This window comes from Hemitrygon akajei, chromosome 10 (genome assembly GCF_048418815.1).
Source record: "Hemitrygon akajei chromosome 10, sHemAka1.3, whole genome shotgun sequence".
Lineage (NCBI taxonomy): Eukaryota > Metazoa > Chordata > Chondrichthyes > Myliobatiformes > Dasyatidae > Hemitrygon > Hemitrygon akajei.
The window spans coordinates 522,268-546,887 of NC_133133.1; the positions used below are offsets into that span (position 1 = coordinate 522,268).

General features: G+C 43.7%; 2 protein-coding genes across 2 annotated transcripts in view; both read right to left on the minus strand.

The window, feature by feature from the left end:
* The window catches only part of pabir2 (PABIR family member 2), a 148,848-nt gene extending 145,422 nt beyond the window's left edge, over positions 1-3,426 (minus strand). Inside the window, exon 1 of the mRNA XM_073057732.1 lies at positions 3,097-3,426. Within this exon, the coding sequence (XP_072913833.1) occupies positions 3,097-3,194 (98 nt within the window). The 5' untranslated portion in view covers positions 3,195-3,426. The remainder of the gene's footprint in view (positions 1-3,096) is intronic.
* Positions 3,427-12,866: 9,440 nt separating this feature from the next.
* Positions 12,867-24,620, minus strand: part of hprt1 (hypoxanthine phosphoribosyltransferase 1) — a 37,232-nt gene continuing 25,478 nt past the window's right edge. Inside the window, exons 8-9 of the mRNA XM_073057723.1 lie at positions 15,332-15,408; positions 12,867-13,098 (exon numbers count right to left, since the gene is read on the minus strand). Coding sequence (XP_072913824.1) covers positions 13,051-13,098; positions 15,332-15,408 — 125 coding nt within the window. The 3' untranslated portion in view covers positions 12,867-13,050. The remainder of the gene's footprint in view (positions 13,099-15,331; positions 15,409-24,620) is intronic.

Below are 24,620 nucleotides of genomic sequence, written 5' to 3' on the forward strand. Positions count from 1 at the left end.
CCTTTCTGAGATATGGGGCCCAAAACTGATGACAATACTCCAAGTGCAGTCTGACCAGTGTCTTATAAAGGCTCAGCAACTCTTTGCTTTTATATTCTACTCCCCCTTGAAATGAATGCAAACATTGCATTTGCCTTCTCTCTCACAGGCTCGACATGTAAATTAACCTTTTGGGAGCCTTGCACAAGGACTTGCAAGTCCCTTTTTTTTTATACCTCTGATGTTTGCATTTTCTCGCAATTTAGATAATAAACTGCACTTTAGTTCCTTTCATCAAAATGCATCATCATACATTTCATAACATTGTACTCCATTTGCCACTTTTTCGCCCATGCTTCCAATTTGTCCAAGACCTTCTGCAAATGCATTGCTTCCTCAGCACAACATAGCCCTCCAACTACCTTCATATCACCTGCATGAAAATCCATCAATTCCTTCTAACAGGAATATACAATTGCAAGTAAGTTTGTGAACACTTTGCTACTACCCGGTTTTCTGCATTAATCACTCAAAGTGTGGTATGATCTTTATCTCAGTCACAATAATAGACAAACACAAAATGCCTAAATTAATAACATAAACAATTGTACTTCTTCTCGTCAATACTAAGTCCATTTAAACAATCACAGTTTAGGTTCAAAAAAAGTATGTGAACCTCTGGGGCAATGCCTTCTACAAAAGTTATTCAGAGTCAGGTGTTCCAATCAATGAGATGAATGTAGGTTGTCAAGGTGCCTTGTCCTATAAAAAAGACACACAAAGTCAGGTTACTGACAGAGCCTGCTGTTCTTAACAAATATCTTTTTATGTGCACCATCAGAACAACGTCCAGGAGAATCTTAGAAGAATTGTGGAGATGCTTGAAGCTGGAAAAAGTTAAAGTATTTCTAAAGGGCTGAGTGTTCATCAGACAACAGTAAGAGAAATTGTCTAAAACTGGAGGAAACTCAGTACTGTTGCTACTCTCCCTAGGAGTGGATGTCCTACAAAGATCACACCAAGTACACAATGTGCAAATCTGAATGTGCAATGTTGGGTCAAAAAGAACCCAAGGATAATAGCAAAAGACCTGCAGAAATCTCTAGAACTTGCTAAAGTCTCTGTTCATGTGTTCACTATAACAAAAACACTGAACAAGACTGGTGTTCATGGAAGGACACCACAGAGGAAACCACTGCTCTCCAAACAAAACATTGCTGGATGTCTCAAGTTTGCAAAAGACCACTTAAATGTTCTACAATGCCTCTGGGACAATATTCTGCGGACAGATGAGACAGAAGTTGAACTTCCTGGCAGAAATGCACACTGCTATGTTTGGAGAAAAAGGGGCACTGTGTAATAATACCAAAGCCTTATCCCAACTGTGAAACATGGTGGAAGGAGCATCATGGTTTAGGGCTGCTTTGCTGCCTCAGGGCCTGGACAGCTTGCAATCGTGAGGAAAAATTAATCAAGACATTTTACAGGAGAATGTCAGGGTAGCGGTCCATCACCTGAAGCTTAATAGAAGTTGGATGATGCAACAAGACAATGATCGAAAACACAAGAAATTTTGGAATGGCCAAGTCAGAGTCCAGACCTTAATTCAATTGAGATGCTGTGGCATGACCTGAAGAGGGCTGTTCATGGAAGGTATTCCGGAAATACTGATGAACTGAAATACATTTGTATGGAGGAATTGTCTAAAATTCCTCCTCGTTGTTGTGCACAGAAAATATTTGGTGTACATTATTGCTGCTAAAGGAGGTTCTACCAGTTATTAAATGCAAAGGTTCACATACATTTTCCAGTCCAGACTGTGAATGATTAAACAATGTATTCAATAAAGACACAAATAGTACAATTGTTTGTGTTATTCATTTATGCAGATTGTTTGTCTAATAGTGACAGATGAAATTCAGACTACATTTTATGAGTAATTCATGCAGAAAACCAGGAAATTGCAAAGGGCTCTCAAACTTCCCTTGTGGAAGCCATGCTGACTATGGCCTATTTTATTGTCTGCCTCCAAATACCATGAGACTTCAACCTTAAAAATCAATTCCAGCATCTTCCCAACCACAGAGGTCAGATTAACTGGCCTATAGTTTCCTTTCTTCTGCCTCTCTCCCTACTTGAAGAGTGGAGTGACATTTGTAATTTCACAGCCTTTTCCAGTATCTTGAAAGGTCATTACTAATCCCCCCACAATCCCTTCAGCCACGTCTTCCAGAACCCTGGGTGCACACTATCTGGTCCAGGTGACTTATCTACCTTCAAACCTTCCAATTTCCCAAGAACCTTCTGTTTAGTCTTAACACAAGTGGACTCGCATCGTGCCTGCTCTTTCTGCAGCCTCTACAGCCACTCTCCACTCCAGACCCCAATAGCCATTCCTCTCCAGTCCTTGCACAATCTCCACCGGCCTTTTGTACACTAAGATAATGACCTTATACTGAATTGTTTACCTGCAGTGCACTTTCTCTATAGCAGAAACTTTTTAATATGCGTTATTGTGCATTACTGCAACACAATGCACCATGTAATGATTTGATTAACAGCAGATGTGACAATAATAAACCAATAATGCTTTGCACTCGATGTCCAATAATATTCTAGTCTGCCTTCCTTCGGCTCCTGTCTCCAACAACCCTAATGCGAGGATTCTAGCATGTTTGGATAGCCGTTTACCATCCAGACCTGTTCGATCTGCATCATTCTCCAAAACCGTAACCAGAAACTTCCGTGATGAAATGTCTCGGCCCAAAACATAGACTATTTACTCATTTCCATAAATGCTACCTGGCCTGCGGGGTTCCTGTGTGTGTGCAGCAACTTCACTGCTGCGCCACAAGTAGACTCACTTTACGCCCGTTATTTCTGCAGTCTCTACCGTCTCTCTTCTCCGCTCCAGACCCCAGTAGCCCTTCCTCTCCAGTCCTTGCCCGAACTCCACCTTCCTACGGCCTCAGAACCGGGTTCTCCCTCCCAGCTGACCCGGACGCCACTGAGCTCCGGGAGACACCGAGAGTGAGATCCATATTTCCAGTCTGCAGCTGGCCTCCCGGACAACCTGGCTGGGAAAAGGGAGCCTCGACACCACGGGTGGCCGTTTACCTCAGGCCGCTGATCATCGGCGCGCTGTTGGATCGCCGCAACCCGCCATCTGTCGGCGCCGGGTCAGGCAACTCCAGCTCCATCCTCTCGTGGGCCATGGCCGGGGCCCGGCCCGGGGCACCGCCGCTGCAGCCGAGGCCCGGGCTCTGCAGCTCCGGAACTCACACACCTGGGGCCTGGGCCTCGGCCTCGCCCACATCCCTGGCCCGGCTCCCGTTGCCGCCGTGTCCGCCCCTACGCGCCGCCGCCAGAGCCAATCAGAGAGCTTGGTTCTTCTGAACTGTTTCACTGACAACCGGACTCTTGACCAATCAGCAAAAGGGTACGTAATAGCTAGTCAAAATAACCAATGGAAGAAAAATAAAAGTTGGACCACTCCGGCCAAATAGAGAAAAGCAATATTGATTGTCAAAGCTCTTGACCAGTCTGAGGGAAAATATGATAGGTCACAAGCAGAGTCAATCGAGCAATAAATCAACAGGTTTCCCTCTTCTGGAGGATAGCCAATCAGAGAAGAGTTCAAAGGACGACCAGTTTGCCTCTATGCTTCGTCAAACCAATCAGAATTCGCTTTGAGACGTCATCGAAATACGCCGGAAGTCTTTATTACCGAACCCTTTTAGTCTGGTCACCGGGCCCTGGTTACGGGGATGGTTTTGATCCTCGGGAGAGCGTAGGCAGTGCGCTGGTGTGGTGGGGAGGTGTGTTCCTGTCGGCCTGTAGTGATGCGGCACCAAGCGGCTCGGGACTGAATCGGTCGGTGAAGGGTGGAACAGGGGCATCGAGCAGACCTATAAACCTGCGCCAGGACAGATAAGCGAGGGAGAAAGAAGAGTTTATTAAAGGAAGCCAAAGGGTGAACTGGTGTTTGCTGTCAGGGCGGAGAGAGTGTGGACTGCCGATGGCTGGTAAAACAAGGAGAGTTCAAATCAAATCCTCCCCTAAAGTTATTAGGGAGCGAAGTATGGAGACTTTAAAACTAGACGACTTAGGAGTACAGAAGGTGGTGGTGAAAACTCCAGCTTAAGGGCCTTGACCTGAAAAATCGCCTGTACTCTTCCGCAGATGCTGACTGGGCTGCAGAATTCCTCCAGCATCTTGTGTGCTTGGATTTCCAGCATCTGCAAATTTTCCCGTTGCTGTCTGTAAGGAGTTTTTATGTTCTTGTGACCACATCTGTTTCCTTTCATTCCAAAAATTTATTAGGTTAATTGGTCAGATGGGTGTAATGGGGTAGGTCAGGCTTGTTGGGCCAGAAGAGCCTGGTACGGTGTTGTATCTCTAAATCAAAATAAACTGTTGGAGTCTGGAATGTGCTACCTTGGAGGAGGGGGAGGCAGCTATTCTTGTGACATTGTTGAACTATCTAAATAAGTACTTCAATCACCAAGCCATTGAATGTACTAGATGTAATTTGGGTAAATGTCTTTACTAGAGGTAGGACCAGAAGAACTGCTGTACATCTCTGAATTTGGTGGAGTTTGCAGTGTTAACGTTGTGTATTGTTCTGGTGGCTAATTGATAGAAATCTGGAATTGCCTTTTATCTGTGAGAAGCTCTAAAGGTCAGGCACATTATCCACCATGTACCCACATCCATTGCTGTTTCATATTGTGATTGTCTTTGAAGACAGCTGCTACTTATAAATTTAGAGGAATAACTCAAACTGGTTTCTTGTTCCTTTCTTAATTGTTATTAAGTACAGAGCAGAACAGACTCTTCCAGCCCTGCGAGCTGCAACACCTAGCCTGATCACAGGACAAGTTACAGTGACCAATTAACCTGCTAACCAGTACTTTCTACTGTGGGAGGAAGCTGGAGCAGGCAAAGGAAACCCACCCATTCCATGGAGGAATTTAACTTTGACATCCCAAACTGTAATAGCATTGTACTTCCTCCTATTGCAATCCCAGTAACTGATATAATTTATCAAAACTAGCCTTGTCTGATACTTGTGTGTCACAGCACATTGAAAGGACAAACAGCTGACTAGTGCTACTGTCTTCTACATTTCAAATGTATTTGGCCTAAATCAGATGACGCTCAGGGTTGTACGTACTTTGATAATAAATTTACTTTAAAATTGGGTAAACAAGGCAGCAGTGGGGGACAGTGTGAATGGTGAAGGCAAAAACCAGGACTGGTATACATGTTGGTGTGGGATATAAGACACAAGGAAAGCTGTTCTTGTTAAGGATGCTGTAAGAGCTAATTCCAACCCAGTGCAGAGAGAAACATTGCAGAGGATTTCACACTTTGTCCCTTCCTCAGTCACCATGGCAAGGTTCTACTCCTGCTCTAGTACTGAGCCTTAGTCGTAGAGAAAATCTTTCCTGAACCCCCACCCCCATCAGATACAAATCAAATCCCTCACTCTGGCCTACTGGCCTGAAGCAGTGGTACTCTAACTTTAGACTGCCACATCCTAAGACCATAAGATATAGAAGCAGAAGTAGACAATTTGGCCCATTGAGTCTGCTCTATCATTCAATCATGGACTGATCCAATTCCTGTAGTCATCACCACTCTCCTTCCTTCTCCCCATACTCTTCGATGCCCTGGCTAATCAAGAAATCTATCCTTGCCTTAAATGCACCCAGTGACTTTTCTCCACAGCCTTTTGTGGTAACAAAATCCTTAGATTTACCACCCTCTGACTAAAGTAATTTCTGCTCATCTCTGTTCTAAATGGACATCCTTCAATCCTGAAGTTATGCCCTCTTGTCCTAGACTCCCCTACCATAGGAAAAAACTTCACCATATCTAATCTGTTCAGGCCTTTTAACATTCAGAATGTTTCTATGAGATTCCCCCCCGCCATTCTCCTGAACTTCAGGGAATACAGCCCAAGAGCTACCATATATTCCTCATACAGTAACCCTTTCTTTCCTGGAATCATTCTCGTGTATCTTCTCTGAACCCTCTCCAATATCAGTATATCCTTTCTAAAATAAGGAGCTGAAAACTGCAGTAAATACTCCCAAGTGTGGTCTCACGAGTGCCTTATTCAGCCTTAACATCACATCCCTGCTCTTATATTCTATACCTCTAGAAATGAAATGCCAACATTGCATTTGTCTTCTTCACCACAGACTCATCCTGGAGGATAACCTTTAGGGCATCCTGCACAAGGACTCCCAAGTCCCTTTGCATCTCTGCATTTTGAATTCTCTCCCCATCTCAATAATAGTCTGTCCACATTTTCCAAAGTGCATGACCATACACCTTCCAACATTGTATTTCATTTGCCTCATCTCTGCCCATTTCCCTAACTATCTAAGTCATTCTACAGGCTCTCTATTTTTTCAACACTACTCACTCCTCCACCTATCTTTGTATCATCAGCAAATTTAGCCACAAATCTATTAATTTTAATTTCCCATATTTAATAGGGAAAATCGGATGTGTCAGTATTACAGTTGAACAAAGGGAACTATGGAGCTATGAGGGAGGAGCTGGCCAAAGTTCAATGGAACAATACCCTAGCAGGGAAGACAGTGGAACAACAATGGCAGTTATTTCTGGGAATAATGCAGAAGGTGCAGGATCGGTTCATTCCAGAGGAAGAAAGATCCTAAGGGGATTAAGGGGCGGCAGTGGCTGACGAGGGAAGTAAAGAGCAGTATAAAAATAAAAGAGAAGTATAACATAGCAAAGATGAGCGGGAAACCGGAGGACTGGGAAGCTTTTAAAGAGCAACAGAAGGTAATAAAAAAGGCAATACGCCAAGAAAAAATGAGGTACAAAGGTAAACTAGTCAAGAATATAAAGGAAGATAGTAAAAGCTTCTTTAGGTATGTGAATAGCAAAAAAATAGTTAAGACCAAAATTGGGCCATTAAAGACAGAAACAGGTGAAATTATTATGGGGAACGAGGAAATGGCAGATGAGTTGAACAGGTACTTTGGATCTGTCTTCACTAGGGAAGACACAAACAATCTTCCAGATGTAATAGTGGCCAAAGGAACTAGGGTAAAGGATGAACTGAAGGAAATTTATATTAGGCAAGAAACAGTGTTGGATAGACTGTTGAGTCTGAAGGCTTATAAGTCCCCGGGACCTGATGGTCTGCATCCCAGGGTACTTAAAGAGGTGGCTCTAGAAATCGTGGACGCATTGGTAATCATTTTCCAATGTTCTATAGATTCAGGAACAGTTCCTGCTGATTGGAGGGTGGCTAATGTTGTCCCACTTTTCAAGAAAGGAGGGAGAGAGGAAACAGGGAATTATAGACCGGTTAGCCTGACGTCAGTGGTGGGAAAGATGCTGGAGTCAATTATAAAAGAGGAAATTACGACACATTTGGATAGCAGTAGGATCAGTCCAAGTCAACATGGATTTATGAAGGGAAAATCATGCTTGACTAATCTTCTGGAGTTTTTTGAGGATGTAACTATGAAAATGGACAAGGGAGAGCCAGTGGATGTAGTGTACCTGGACTTCCAGAAAACTTTTGATAAAGTCCCACATAGGAGATTAGTGGGCAAAATTAGGGCACATGGTATTGGGGGCAGAGTACTGACATGGATTGAAAATTGGCTGGCTGACAGGAAACAAAGAGTAGTGATTAACAGGTCCCTTTCGGAATGGCAGGCTGTGACCAGTGGGGTACCGCAAAGTTCGGTGCTGGGACCGCAGCTGTTTACAATATACATTAATGATTTAGATCAGGGGTGTCAAACTCATTTTAGGTCACGGGCCGGATTGAGCAAACTGCAGCTTCATGCGGGCCGGATCAGTCGGACGCGTGCGAACGCAGCTTTCGTTGCCTCCGTTTTTTCAGCCTGCTCTCATGTGTCTCAGTCTCTGCTATAACTACAAAGTGTTTCACTTTACAAATTCCGTTTCTTATGAAGAAGACTGCCGAATAAACACTAAAAACCCTGAAAACCTGGTACCTGAATAAACTCAGCATTAGCCATATCATACGCCATAGGCGCTTCGATTACTGGGGCCATCTTTAATAGTAATTAGATATTATCTCGCAGGCCAAAGATAATTCCACCGCGGGCCGGGTTTGGCCCGCGGGCCTTGAGTTAGACATATATGATTTAGATGAAGGGATTAAAAGTAACATTAGCAAATTTGCTGATGACACAAAGCTGGGTGGCAGTGTGAAATGTCAGGAGGATGTTACGAGAATGCAGGGTGACTTGGACAGGTTGGGTGAATGGGCAAATGTATGGCAGATGCAGTTTAATGTGGATAAATGTGAGGTTATCCACTTTGGTGGCAAGAACAGGAAGGCAGATTACTATCTAAATGAAGTCAAGTTAGGAAAAGGGGAAGTACAATGAGATCTACACTGCAGTCATTGAGTCTGTCCTGTGCACCTCCATTGTGTGGTTTGGAGCCGCCACCAAGCAGGATAGAACCAAACTACAGCACACAGTGAGGACTGCCGAGCGCATCATTGAAGCCTCCCTGCCCTCTATTGTGGACCTGTACTCTTCCAGGTTGAAGAAGAGGGCGGGGAACATCATAAAGGACTCCTCCTATCCTGCGCACGGACTGTTTGATCTGCTTCCGTCTGGTAGGCGCTTCAGGTCCCTCCAGACTAAGACTAATAGGCATTGGAGAAGTTTTTTCCCTACTGCGGTCACTTTGCTGAAGTTAACTGCCGGTTAACTGTCAGCTAACTATTACTTGGATTGCACTACCTGTATGTATAATCTATATTTTCATTTATATTTATCATTATTATTGTTATGAGCAGAGAGACAACATCTGCCGGAAGTAAATTCCTTGTATGTGCATAGGTACTTGGCGATTAAAGTCTGATTCTGATCTAGGTGTTCTTGTACATCAGTCAATGAAAGCAAGCATGCAGGTACAGCAGGCAGTGAAGAAAGCTAATCGCATGCTGGCCTTTATAACAAAAGGAATTGAGTATAGGAGTAAAGAGGTCCTTCTGCAGCTGTACAGGACCCTGGTGAGACCCCAACTGGAGTATCGTGCAGTTTTGGTCTCCAAATTTGAGGAAGGACATTCTTGCTATTGAGGGAGTGCAGCGTAGGTTCACAAGGTTAATTCCCGGAATGGCGGGACTGTCATATGTTGAAAGATTGTAGTGACTGGGCTTGTATACACTGGGATTTAGAAGGATGAGAGGGGATCTGATTGAAACATGTAAGATTATTAAGGGATTGGACACACTGGAGGCAGGAAGCATGTTCCCGCTGATGGGTGAGTCCAGATCTAGATGCCACAGTTTAAAAATAAGGGGTAGGCCATTTAGAACAGAGATGCAGAAAAACTTTTTCACCCAGAGAGTGGTGGATATGTGGAATGCTCTGTCCCAGAAGGCAGTGGAGGCCAAGTCTCTGGATGCATTCAAGAGAGAGTTAGATAGAGCTCTTATAGATAGCGGGGTCAAGGGATATGGGGAGGGCAGGAACAGGGTACTGATTGTGTATGATCGCCATGATCGCAGTGAATGGCGGTGCTGGCTAGAAGGGCCGAATGGCCTACTCCTGCACCTACTGTCTATTGTCTATAATTCCATAGTCTAAGTCATTGGCATACATTGCAAAAAGCAGCGGTCCCAACACCAACCCCTGTGGAACTCCACTAGTAACCAGCAGCCAGCCAGAATAGGATACCTTTATTCCCACTGTTTTCTGCCGATCAGCCAATGCTCCAACTATGCTACTAACTTCCCTGTAATTCCATGGGCTCTTATCTTGCTCAGCAGCCTCATGTGCAGCACCTTGTCAAAGGCCTTCTGAAAGTCCAAGTACACCACATCTACTGCATATCCTTTGTAATTTCCTCAAAAAAAGGCAGTAGGTTTGTCAGGCAGGATTTTCCTTTCAGGAAACCATGCTGGCTTTGGCCTATCTTGTCATGTGCCTCCAGGTACTCCATAATCTCATCGCTTACAATAGATTCCAACAACTTCCCAACCACTGATATCAGGGTCACAGGTCTAGTTTCCTTTCTGCTGCCTCCCACCCTTCTTACATAGCCAAATAACATTTGCAATTTTCCATTCATCCAGTACCATACCAGAATTTATCAATTCTTTAAAGATCATTATTAATGCCCTCGCAATTGCTCCAGCTACTTCCTTCAGAACCTGAGGGTGCATTCCATCAGGTCCAGGCAATTTATCCACCCTCAGACCATTAAGCTTCCTGAGAACCTTCTCACTCGTAATTTTCACTGCACGTACTTCACTTCCATGACATTCTAAAATGTCCGGTATAGTGTAGATGTCTTCTAGTGTGAAGACTGATGCAAAATACGCATCCAGTTCCTCTGCCATCTGAGTCTCTCATTACAATATCTCTAGCATCATTTTCTATTCGTCGTATATATACCCTCTTTTACCCTTTATATACTTAAAAAGGCTTTTAGTATTCTTCTTTGATTTTAGTCACCAATCACATTCTGGTAAAACAAAGCCTGTAACTATAATAATTATCACTAGATAAAAGTACCCCAATACTTTTTAGGTACTTTCATAGAACATAGAATAGTACAGCACATTACAGGCCCTTCGGCCCACAATGTTGTGCCGACCCTCAAACCCTGCCTCCCATATAACCCCCCACCTTAAATTCCTCCATATACCTGTCTAGTAGTCTCTTAAACTTCACTCGTGTATCTGCTTCCACCACTGACTCAGGCAGTGCATTCCACGCACCAACCACTCTCTGAGTGAAAAACCTTCCTCTAATATCCCCCTTGAATTTCCCTCCCTTTACCTTAAAGCCATGTCCTCTTGTACTGAGCAGTGGTGCCCTGGAGAAGAGGCGCTGGCTGTCCACTCTGTCTATTCCTCTTAATATCTTGTACACCTCTATCATGTCTCCTCTCATCCTCCTCCTCTCCAAAGAGTAAAGCCCTAGCTCCCTTAATCTCTGATCATAATCCATACTCTCTAAACCAGGCAGCATCCTGGTAAATCTCCTCTGTACCCTTTCCAATGCTTCCACATCCTTCCTATACTGAGGCGACCAGAACTGGACACAGTACTCCAAGTGTGGCCTAACTAGAGTTTTATAGAGCTGCATCATTACATCACGTCTCTTAAACTCTATCCCTCGACTTATGAAAGCTAACACCCCATAAGCTTTCTTAACTACCCTATCTACCTGTGAGGCAACTTTCAGGGATCTGTGGACATGTACCCCCAGATCCCTCTGCTCCTCCACAATACGAAGTATCCTGCCATTTACTTTGTACTCTGCCTTGGAATTTGTCCTTCCAAAGTGTATCACCTCACACTTCTCCGGGTTGAACTCCATCTGCCACTTCTCAGCCCACTTCTGCATCCTATCAATGTCTCTCTGCAATCTTCAACAATCCTCTACACTATCTACAGCACCACCAACCTTTGTGTCGTCTGCAAACTTGCCAACCCACCCTTCTACCCCCATATCCAGGTCGTTAATAAAAATCACGAAAAGTAGAGGTCCCAGAACAGATCCTTGTGGGACACCACTAGTCACAACCCTCCAATTTAAATGTACTCCCTCCACCACAACCCTGTCTTCTGCAGGCAAGCCAATTCTGAATCCACCTGCCCAAACTTCCCTGGATCCCATGACTTCTGACTTTCTGAATAAGCCTACTATGTGGAATTGTCAAATGCCTTACTAAAATCCATGTAGATCACATCCACCGCACTACCCTCATCTATATACCTGGTCACCTCCTCAAAGAACTCTATCAAGCTTGTTAGGCACGATCTGCCCTTCACAAAGCTATGCTGACTGTCCCTGATCAGACCATGATTCTCTAAATGCCCATAGATCCTATCTCTAAGAATCTTTTCCAACAGCTTTCCCACCACAGACGTAAGGCTCACTGGTCTATAATTACCCGGACTACCCCCACTACCTTTTTTGAACAAGGGGACAACATTCACCTCCGTCCAATCCTCCGGTACCATTCCCGTGGACAACGAGGACAAAGATCCTAGCCAGAGGCTCAGCAATCTCTTCCCTTGCCTCGTGGAGCAGCCTGGGGAATATTCCGTCAGGCCTCGGGGACTTATCCGTCCTAATGTATTTTAACAACTTCAACACATCCTCTCCCTTTATATCAACATTCTCCAGAACATCTACCTCATAGTCCTCACTGTCATCAAGTTCCCTCTCATTGGTGAATTCCGAAGAGAAGTATTCATTGAGGACCTCGCTCACTTCCACAGCCTCCAGGCACATCTTCCCACCTTTATCTCTAATCGGTCCTACCTTCACTCCTGTCATCCTTTTGTTCTTCGCATAATTGTAGAATGCCTTGGGGTTTTCCTTTACCCTACTCGCCATGGCCTTCTCATGCCCCCTTCTTGCTCTTCTCAGCCCCTTCTTAAGCTCCTTTCTTGCTACCCTATATTCCTCAATAGACCCAACTGATCCTTGCTTCTTAAACCTCATGTATGCTGCCTTCTTCCACCTGACTAGATTTTCCACTTCACTTGTCACCCATGGTTCCTTCACCCTACCATTCTTTATCTTCCTCACCAGGACAAATTTATCCCTAACATCCTACAAAAGATCCTTAAACATCGACCACATGTCCATAGTACATTTCCCTGCAAAAACATCATCCCAGTTCACTCCCGCAAGTTCTAGCCTTATAGCCTCATAATTTGCCCTTCCCCAATTAAAAATTTTCCTGTCCTCTCTGATTCTATCCTTTTCCATGATTGTTTCATTGTTTTCTCACCGGCTGAGGAGCATTTTCTAAACTTGGAGCAAGGCTGTTGAAAATGTGAAATCACAAATTGTCTTTTGAATGGAACAAAGTGCCACACCGTGTTGATAGAGTTGAGCTTTATGTATTACAGTACAAAAATAAACACTTCTTAAGTATGTTCATGATGAATGGGCCCTTTAAATATTGATTCACAGAGAGCAAAAAGTACACAGCGATGAGCACAAATATCTTCTGTGGGTGCCTTCACAGTCAGCATCTCAAACCTTCTTCCAGATGCTATAAATCTCATGCTTTGTACTTCTCCTTTCCCTTTTCACTGATCACACAAATATGCTGTAGAAGAATTAACAAGGAAACCAGGGATTAATAGCAAGAATATTAATGTATTTTCTACCTGAAAGAAACTCATTGCATTCTTGCCTAGATCAGCAGTTGAAACTAAACCCATTGTGGCTGTGGAATGTTCATGGGGAAGAGGGGAACACAGAGACATTGTGAATGTAGGATAAGGTCTAGACAGCAGATAACAAAAAGCAAAGATAAAAACAGCAGAATTTCAAAGGCAGTATAGAAATAAGAGTGCACGAATGAAGATGTGCTGAAGGGTGACTTGATATTCCTAGGGGAACCCACTGCAGCCAGTCAGACCGCTCCTCAACAAGACATATTGGAAAACTCACCAACACCAATGATGAGCAGCAGAAGGAAACTCACAATATTGATGTTTATGACTGGGAGGAAGGTTTAAGACAGAAGAAAGACAGGCAAAAGGAAACAACTTTGGAAAAGCTCAATTGTTTCACCTTTAATATCATCTGTCTGAGAAACTGACATGAAATACAGAATAGAGACCCTTCAGCCCACATTGTTGTATTGACCGATATAAACCTACTCCACAATCAATCTAACTCTTCCCTCCTGTAAAGCTAATACTCTCAATTTTTCTTACATCCATGTTCCTATTTAAGAGTTATTTAAATATTCTTGCTGTATCAGCTTTTACCACAGCCCTGGAGTGTATTCCAGGCACCCACCACTCCTTTAAAAAAAACAGCCATCTCTGACATCTCTCCTAAACTCCTCCAATCACTTTGAATGTATGCCCTCTGGTACTGACTATTACCACCCTGGGGAAAAGGTGCTGGCTGTCCACTTAATCTATGCCTCTCCTAATCCTATACTCCACTCATCAAATGTCACTCCAAAGAGAAAAGCCTTAGTTAGCTCAACCTAACCTCACAAGACATGCTCTCTAATCCAGACAGCATCCTGGTAAATCTCCACGTCCTCTTAAAGCTTTCACATGATTCTAATCATGTCCAACGAGCTGATACCCTTTTCCATGTTATACAGAAAACATGGATCAGGGACATTACTGTTTGTCTCTCTTCACCTCACCTGTTGAGTATTTCAAGCATCTGTCAACATGTCAAGCAGGAAGCATTGAAGAGTCAAAGGCTGGAATCAAGGTAAAGCACATAGTACAAAACAGTACAGGCCCTTTGGCAAACAATGTTCTAACAACCCTTTAACCTATTCTAAGATGAATCTCACCCTTCCCTTCCAGACAGCCCTCCAGTTTTCGTTCATTCATGTACCTAAGAGTGTCTTAAATGCCCCAACCACGACCCCTGGCAGAATGTTCCACACTTGCCGCTCTTAAAAACAAACCCACTTTTGCCTTCTCCGCTATAATTTCCTGCAAATGATGCCCTCTTGTATTAGTCATTTCCACCCTGGGGAAGTCTCTGGCTGGCCACTTGATCTATACCTCTTATCATCCTGTACACTTCTATTACATCACCTCTCACATTTCTATGCTCCAAAGAGAAAAACCATCGATCACAACCTCAAAAGACATGTTCTCGAATCCAGGCAATATCCTGGTAATTCCCCTCTGCACCTTCTTTATAACTTCCACATCCTTCCGTTAATGCATAACCAGAATTGAACACAATACTCAATGGTCTAACTAGGATTTTATAAAGCAACACACACAAAATGCTGAAACATTGGTCAGGCAATCAATGGAAAATGAATAAGTAGTCAATGTTTCAGTCTGAGACCCTTCATCAGGACTGGAAAGGAAGGAGGAAGACTCCAGAATAAAAAGTTGTGGGGGTGGGGGTGAAGGACAATAGCTAGGTGATAGGTGAAGCCAGGTGAAGGGGCTGTATCCCCATCACTGTGACATCATCAGGGTACTGTGTAAAAATTCCCATCACCGTGCTGTCATTGGGGTAATGTGTAAATTCCATACGGGCAGGATTTTGACCCAGTGATGGTAAAGTAATGGGGATATTACTCCAAGACAGGATGGAGTGTAGTTTGAAGGCAACCTGCAAGGGGTGATTTTTCCCGTGCTTTACTGGCTCTCTCCCAGTTGTAAGATGGGACGGTTCAGAAGGTGCTAATCAGTCTTTCAGCACTTGGTATTTTAGATTTCCAGTATCTGAGAGCTGTAAAAGTAGTACCACCTTTGATTAAACAATAATAGTAACACTTGCACAATAATGCCAACAATTAATATTTCTGGGAATTCAGTTATGAATATGGTTTTACTTACATTTAAATCCCTAAAGTATTCATTATAATCAAGTGCGTATCCAACCACAAACTTGTCAGGGACTTCAAAACCAACAACTGGAAGAAAAGTTCTCTGGAATTAGTAAAATGCTTACAAATCACAAAGAATAAAATCAAAGCAGCTATGCCAGTAAAGGTGCAATAATAAGGTTCCATCCCTCCAATCCCTGACCAATCCTTCTCCAATAACATAAGGAAAGTTAGCAAAAATTACCAATAAATGCAAATACTCATCCCGGCAAACAAGCAGAGATGATGAAAGATCCAGATTGCATCAAACTAAACATTGGTGGTATGGTGGGGACATGGTTGGTTTCGGATGTGGGAGAAAATCAAAGAGAAATGGACAAAGAGCAAGTGGCACACAGCAGGAAAATGGAAGTTAATGGATCTACGAGAACAGGACAAAACAGACAACCACAAGAGGAACACCTCTAATTAGTATCAGAGTAGGGAAAGCTGGTATTTTGCTTTTATATACACAAAAGATTATACAAATACTGGAAATCCAGAACACACACAAAATGCTGGAGGAACTCAGCAAGCCAGGCAGCATCTATGGAAATGAATAAACAGTTGATGTTTACCTTTTCTGCCAAAACCATCTCATCCACTTTTTGCCCTCCTGCTTTATCCCTTCTACTGAAGGAATTTAATCCCAGCTATGTATTTGACCCTGAAATATAGACTGTTTATTCATTTCTATAGACACTGCCTGCTGTATGCGTTGCTCTTCATTCCAACAGAAATACACTGGCCTTGAACTTGCTGTTAAAAACCTCCCACGTACATACATACCTGCTTTACTAGATTATTAAACAATATCAGACAACATGAGATTGGTGGGTGATGGACTGCAGATGAGTTGATAAAACCATAGGAATAAAGACATTATTTGAGGTTAGGAGGCTGTGAGTTTTGAGGTTCGGCAGGGAACGGTTCTCTGATCACATTTATTCAGTGGTTTGAAAGAGGAACCAAGCTTGCTGAAGATACAGAGCTGGGTAGTGGTGAGGAGAATGCAGACTGATATCTCAGGACAGTGGAGGATGTGAGGACATAACAAATGGAATATGATACTGAACAATGAAACAATAGAAATGGGAGTAGATTTTAAAATAGAGACAAAGAAGTGTTTAGGAGTGTCAAGTTTATATTCTAGTCACTGAGGGAAAATGTACAAGGACTTCAAACAGCAAGACAAACAGCGCACAGGCTTTAATTGCAAGGGGATTAGAGTACAAGAATAAGATTTATCCTGGAATTACGTAGGATGCTAGTGATGATCACATATGATATATGCAGCTCTGGTCTCCCCACCAAAGGGAAGTATACTTCAAAAGATTCATCAACTCAATGCCTGGGAGATGCATTTGTCCCATAATTGTTAGCATTCGGTTTGAGAGGATAAGAATGTAAGAGTAAGGATGAAATGCTGAGGCTTTATAAGACCGAAAGGGCAAAGGATCAATATAGGAGGTCCCTTTAGAACAGGGATTAGGGATTTGAATTAATACCAAGCATACCCTGTGTTCCTAAGAAACCCCTTATTACAAAAAAGCACATAAATCATTGTATCAATGGGTGAAGAGTTTCAGACACAAGTTTTTTCCTAACACCTCCCCCCCCCCCACCACCCCACAGGATTTTCAAAAATAGATTTTACTACAATCTGTTAGTGCAAGCTAAAAAATGTCCAAGGCTGCACATGATGTTCTTCAAGTGACTACAGTTGCAGTGTCAATCGTTGCAATTGTTTGTTACTATTGTGTATGTGGCCTGTTTACACAACTATGTTATTAATAGAAACTCTGGAGATGGGAACTAAGTTTCATGGTTCTTTATTGGAAGAGTCTGAACTTGACACACACACATACAGAGCAATACGCGCCTAACAGCGCATGCAACGACGTGTTACTAAAACATAAATTAGTCCTTCATTATAATGTAGGCTATATAGTACACTCCTTTTATTTTAATATATCAACTGTTTTTTTTACTGGGGCACTATACTAAACAAATATGTTTAGAACATAGAACAATACAACACAGTACAGCCCCTTCGGCCCACAATGTTGTGCCGACCCTTAAACCCTGCCTCCCATATAACCCCCCCACCTTAAATTCCTCCATAAACCTGTCTAGTAGTCTCTAAAATTTCACTAGTGTATCTACATCCACCACTGACTCAGGCAGTGCATTCCAAGCACCAAGAGTAAAAAACCTTCCTCTAATATCCCCCTTGAACTTTCCACCCCTTATCTTAAAACCATGTCCTCTTGTATTGAGCAGTGGTGCCCTGGGGAAGAGGCGCTGACTGTCCACTCTATCTATTCCTCTTAATATCTTGTGCACCTCTATCATGTCTCCTCTCATCCTCCTTCTCTCCAGAGAGTAAAGCCCTAGCTCCCTCAATCTCTGATCATAATGCATACTCTCTGAACCAGGCAGCATCCTGGTAAATCTCTGTACCCTTTCCAATGCTTCCACATCCTTCCTATACTGAGGCGACCAGAACTGGACACAGTACTCCAAGTGTGGCCTAACTAGAGTTTTATAGAGCTGCATCATTACATCACGTCTCTTAAACTCTATCCCTCAACATATGAAAGCTAACACTCCATAAGCTTCCTTAACTACCCTATCTACCTGTGAGGCAACTTTCAGGGATCTGTGGACATGTACCCCAGATCCCTCTGCTCCTCCACACTTCCAAGTATCCTGCAATTTACTTTGTACTCTGCCTTGGAGCTTGTCCTTCCAAAGTGAACCACCTCACACTTCTCTGGGTTGAACTCCATCTGCCACTTCTCAGTCCACTTCTCCATCCTATCAATGTCTCTCTGCAATCCTGGACAATGCTCAACTCTATCCACAACATCAACAACCTTTGTGTCATCTGCAAACTTGCCAACCCACCCTTCTACTCCCACATCAAGGTCGTTAATAAAAATCACGAAAAGTAGAGGTCCCAGAACCGATCCTTGTGGGACACCACTAGTCACAACCCTCCAATTCAAATGTACTCCCTCCACCACGACCCTCTGCCTTCTGCAAGCAAGCCAATTCTGAATCTACCTGCCCAAACTTCCCTGGATCCCATGCCTTCTGACTTTCTTAATAAGCCTACTGTGTGGTACCTTGTCAAATGCCTTACTAAAATCCATGTAGATCACATCCACCGCACTACCCTCATCTATATGCCTGGTCACCTCCTCAAAGAACTCTATCAGGCTTGTTAGACATGATCTGCCCTTCACAAAGCCATGCTGACTGTCCCTGCTCAGACCATGATTCTCTAAATGCCCACAGATTCTATCTATAAGAATCTTTTCCAACAGCTTTCCCACCACAGACGTAAGGCTCACTGGTCTATAATTACCCGGACTACCCCCCCACTACCTTTTTTGAACAAGGGGACAACATTCGCCTCCCTCCAATCCTCCAGTACCATTCCCATGGACGAGGACATAAAGATCCTAGCCAGAGGCTCAGCAATCTCTTCCCTTGCCTCGTGGAGCAGCCTGGGGAACATTCCGTCAGGCCCCGGGGACTTATCCATCCTAATGTATTTTAACAACTCCAACACCTCTTCTCCCTTAATATCAACATGCTCCAGAACATCCACCTCACTCATATTGACCTCACCGTCATCAAGTTCCCTCTCATTGGTGAATACCAAAGAGAAGTATTCATTGAGGACCACACTCACTTCCACAGCCTCCAGGCACATCTTCCCACCTTTATCTCTAATCGGTCCTACCTTCACTCCTGTCATCCTTTTGTTCTTCACATAATTGTAGAATGCCTTGGGGTTTTCCTTTACCCTACTCGCCAAGGCCTTCTCATGCCCCCTTCTTGCTCTCCTCAGCCCCTTCTTAAGCTCCTTTCTTGCTACCCAATATTCCTCAATAGACTCAACTGATCCTTGCTTCCAAAACCTCACATATGCTGCCTTCTTCCATCTGACTAGATTCTCCACCTCACATCACCCATGGTTCCTTCACCCTACCATTCTTTATCTTCCTCGCCGGGACAAATTTATCCCTAGCATCCTGTAAGAGATCCCTAAACATTGACCATGTGTCCATAGCATATTTCCCTGTAAAAACATCATCCCAATTCACACCCACAAGTTCTAGCCTTATAGCCTCACAATTTGCCCTTCCCCAATTAAAAATTTTCCAGCCCTCTCTGATTCTATCCTTTTCCATGATAATGCTAAAGGCCAGGGAGCAGTGGTCACTGTCTCCTAGATGCTCACCCACTGACAGATCTGTGACCTGACCCAGTTCGTTACCTAATACTAAATCTAGTGTGGCATTTCCCCTAGTCGGCCTGTCTACATACTGTGACAGGAACCTGTCCTGGACATACTTAAACTCTGCCCCATCTAAACCATTGGAACTAATCAGGTGCCAATCAATATTAGGGAAGTTAAAGTCACCCATGATAACAACCCTGTTATTTTTGCACCTTTCCAAAATCTGCCTCCCAATCTGCTCCTCAGTATCTCTGCTGCTACCAGGGGGCCTAGAGAATACTCCCTATAGAGTAACTGCTCCCTTCCCGTTCCTGACTTCCACCCATACTGACTCAAAAGAGGATCCTGCTACATTACCCACCCTTTCTGTAGCTGTAATAGTATCCCTGACCAGCAATGCCACCCCTCCTCCCCACCCCACCACCCTCTCTATCCCTTTTAAAGCACTGAAATCCAGGAATATTGAGAATCCATTCCTGCCCTGGTGCCAGCCAAGTCTCTGTAATGGCCACTACATCATAATTTCATGTATGCATCCAAGCTCTCAGTTCATCACCTTTGTTCCTGATGCTTCTTGCATTGGAGTACACACACTTTAGCCCTTCTACCTTACTACCTTTACACCCTTTATTCTGTTTATCTTTCCTCAAAGCCTCTTGATATGTTAGATCTGGCTTTATTCCATGCACTATACTTGCAGCTCTCACATGACCTTTATCCTCCTCCACCTCACTACCTGCTCTAACACTCTGGTTCCCCTCCCCCTGCAAATCTAGCTTAACCCCCCCCCCCCACCCCCCCAGAGCATCACTGTTAGTCTCCCTCCAGTTCAGGTGCAACCCGTCCCGTCGGAACAGGTCCCACCTTCCCTGGAACAAGGCCCAACTATCCAGAAACATGAAGCTCTCCCTCCTGCACCAACTCCTTAGCCACATATTTAGCTGCATTATCTTCCTATTTCTGGCCTCACTAGCACGTGGCACAGGTAGCAATCCTGAGATTGCAACCCTGGAGGTCCTGTCCTTCAACTTTGCACCGAACTCCCTAAATTCTCTTTGCAGGATCTACTCCTTCTTCCTATCCACGTCATTGGTCCCTATATGGACCATGACATCTGGCTGTTTACCCTTAACATTACAAACACCTACCACTTGTTTACAAATTATAACAAAGTAACTTAATGATATCAAATTATAACAAGCCTTCTTTTTTTAAACTTTTGTTCTAAGACCCATTTAGAACTCAAGTCTCTGTGGAGGTCTTCTCTGCCTCTCCTGGTAATATCTCTCCTGAAATGTTTGCTTTGGGGAATGAGTCTCCACAGCTACATCAGCTGGGTTATCAGCACTGATGACAGGCTTATCTGTAGATGAGGCTGATGTTGTCACCTCAGTGTAGTATTGATGTGACTCGGACACCGCAGTATATTGAACAACCACGTTTATTCACCAGACCATTTTCTATAACCCCCGTTCTGACCTGACGTCATACGCACTCTGACCTACGAATACTCACACAGTACATTACATCCCCTTCAAGACTTTTTTACAACACTGTGCATTACCAAAACAATGCCTTTCTTACATTACAACAACCATGACATTAAACTAAAGAAAAATCTTAACTTCTTATACCGTATTCAACATTGAATCTTACAATTCTAACAGCAGTATATTTTCTTTTACTAACATATGACTAATAAACCTTTTATTTCACACCTTGGACCTCATAATATGTGATTTTGCCTCAAACTGTGTGAGACTGTCGGTAGATCTAGTCTCTGTATCTAGCTGATAGTTTGACTTGTCTCCCAGACCGTGTGCGATACAACTGTGACTGTGCTTGTCCTTCATCAGTGTCAGTCTCTCGAGTGACCTCTGTGTCTTTGCGGTCTGCATTTCCACCTCAGTCGGTCTGTGCCGAACCTTCACCTTCATTGCGTCGTGGGGTCTTGTCGCACCCCTCACTCTTGGTGTCATTTGTTTCCATGTCTGTATCTGTGGAAATGTCCTGTGCATCTGTACGTGGAAACTCCCTCTCGCCTGTCTTCAGCAGATGCTTCCTGTTCCTCCTGTAGACTCTCCCATCCGGCGTGCGAACTATGAAGGATCTTGGTTGCTGATGTCTGTCCACAACCACAGCTGGTTGCCAAGTGTCTCCTCTCTGTATTCTGACATTTTCACCTGTATGCAGATCTGGCAACTGTCTTGTATGTCTGTCATAGTAGCTCTTTTGCTTTATTTGCTTGTACTTTTGCTTGTCATGTACTTGAAGATTACCTTCAGGAGTCAGTAGAGTTGTGGATGTTGGCAGTTTGGACTTCAGACGATGTCCCATCAACAGCTGTGCAGGAGAGAACCCCACACCCTCAATCGGTGTGTTGCGGTATTCAAGCAGAGCAATGTAAGGGTCACCGTTGCTGCTTTGTGCCTTCTTGAGCATGTTTTTGATTGTTTGTACAGTTCTCTCTGCTTGTCCATTAGACTGAGCGTTCCCTGGACTGGAAGTATCATGTTGAAATTCCCAGCTTTCTGAGAACCCTCTAAACTCACCACTGGCATATTGTGGGCCATTGTCACTAAAAACAATATCTGGAATACCATGTCTTGCAAATGTCGACTTCATTGCAGTAATGACACCTTGACTGGACGTATCACTTAACTTGGTGATCTCCGGATATTTTGAATAGTAGTCCACACAAAGCAGATATTCTGCACCATTGTAGTGAAAGAGATCTGTGCCAATTTTCTCCCATGGTCTTCCTGGTAATGGATGGGGAAGTAAAGGCTCTCTTGGATTGCTGCTTTGTTTTCATTACAGACAGCACACCGAGACACAATGTCCTCTATCTGAGTTGACATACCTGGCCAATAGAGAATGCCCCTTGCCCTTTCTTTACATTTCACTATCCCCAGGTGCAACTCATGAATTCTGTTGAGCATTTCCTGTCTCATTTGGTTTGGTACGATGAGTTTTGCCGCTTTGAACATTAGTCCTGATGTATAGCTGATTTCCTCTTTAAATGTCCAGTATTTCTGTATTTCTTCTGGAACATCTTTTCTTTCTGTTGGCCATCCATTCATTGTAATGTATCTTAGCATATGCATTTCAGGATCATCTGCAGTTGCTTTCCTGAACATGTTCAACTTCTCCTCAGAGATGGGTAGCTGAGGTGTAACCCAGTTGACCTCCAGCTCTCTTCCTAGCAACTCTTCCTTTAGCTCTTTGAGGTAAGCATGGCTCAAAGCATCAGCGATGTACAGTTCTTTTCCTGGCTTATAGGTGTCTGTGAGAGTGTACCTCTGTAGCCTGAGAAGCATCCTTTGCAGCCTCATAGGAGCTTGGTGAAGTGGCTTTTTGTAGATGCTCTCAAGTGGCTTTTGATCACTCAACCTGGATTTCTTTGCCATATACATATTGGTGGAACTTCTCACACCCATAAACTATGGCGAGTAATTCCTTCTAGATTTGAGCATATCTTCGTTGACAGTCTGTAAGTGCTCGTGATCCATACGCCACAGGCCTCCCATCCTGCAGTATAACAGCTCCTATTCCTTCCAAACTGGCATCCACAGACATCGTCACCGGTTTATTGACATCATAGAACTTGAGTGCTGGTGCATTGGTAACCAACCGTTTCAATGTGTCAAAACTTTTCTTTTTTCTTCCCAATGCCATTCAGTATTGCTCTCTAGCAGCTTTCGAAGTGGAGCGCTGACCTCTGATAAGTTGGGAATGAATTTGGCAAGATACTGTATCATGCCCATGAACCTCAATAGTTCTTGCTTATCTTCGGGTGGTGGTAGCTGTACCATAGCCCTGACCTTTTCATTATCTGGGTTTAGCTCATCAGCACTGAGTACATGACCTATGTATTTGATCTCTGTAGTTCTGATCTTACATTTACTTTTGTTCAATTTTAGATTGTACTCACATGCTCTCTCCAGAAGCTTCCTCAGTCTCTGATCATGTTCCTCAATTGTGTCACCCCATATCAGCAAATCATCAATGATGTTGACCACTCCATCCAGGCCTTCAATCATTTGAGCCACAGGCCTCTGACGCAGAAGAAATCCCAAAGGGTAGACGCAGGAAATGGTACCTCCCTATAGGCGTGTTAAAAGTGCATAATTTGGAACTTTCTGCATCCAGCTTGATCTTCCAGAAACTTTGATTTGCGTCTAATACTGAGAAGTATTTCGCATTAGACATGCGGGAGATGACCTCTTCAACCGTGAGCAGTGGATAGTGCTCTCTTTTGATGGCTCGGTTGAGATCTTGTGGATCCATGCAAATCCTCATCTTTTTCTCTGTGACCACTGTCACCATATTATTCACCCAGTTCTACTTGTCTTGTTATGACTCCCATCTGTTCCATTCTGTGTAGCTCCTCCACTACTCGATCCCTGAGAGTTACTGGAATCTTTCTCGGAGCATGCACGACTGGTGCAATAGTTAGATCAATCTGGATATGGTGTTTCCCTGGTAAACATCCTAATCCAGAAAACAAGTCAGCAAAGTCTTTGAGAATGTCATTTTCTTTTTCTACACCATAGGTTCACTTCACCAGGCCTAGCTTTGTCCATGTTGCTTTGCCCAGTATTGCTGGAACATGTTGCTCTACTATCTCAAACTCTATCTTGTGTTTTTGTCCTTTGTACACACAGGTGAGTGTTTTCTTTCCCAATGGCGCTGTCTTGTGGCCAAAATATGCAACAAGCTTGCAGGTGGATTTTCTCAGTCTTCCTCTGATGTCAGCAGAAACATTCAACTCACTGGACATTACATTGCACTTTGCCCCAGTGTCAAGCTTAAATGTCACATTCCTCCTGTTTATCATCAGATCTTGAGTCCAATCATCTTCATCCTCCATCTCTGCATTGTCAATATTCCTGATGCATACCTCCTGTTCCACTTCAACTGCGCTAACATCAATCGCCTTTTCTAACGTAAGCTCCGCCTCTCAATAGCCTGCCTCTCACATGATCATCTCGTATGCCGCATA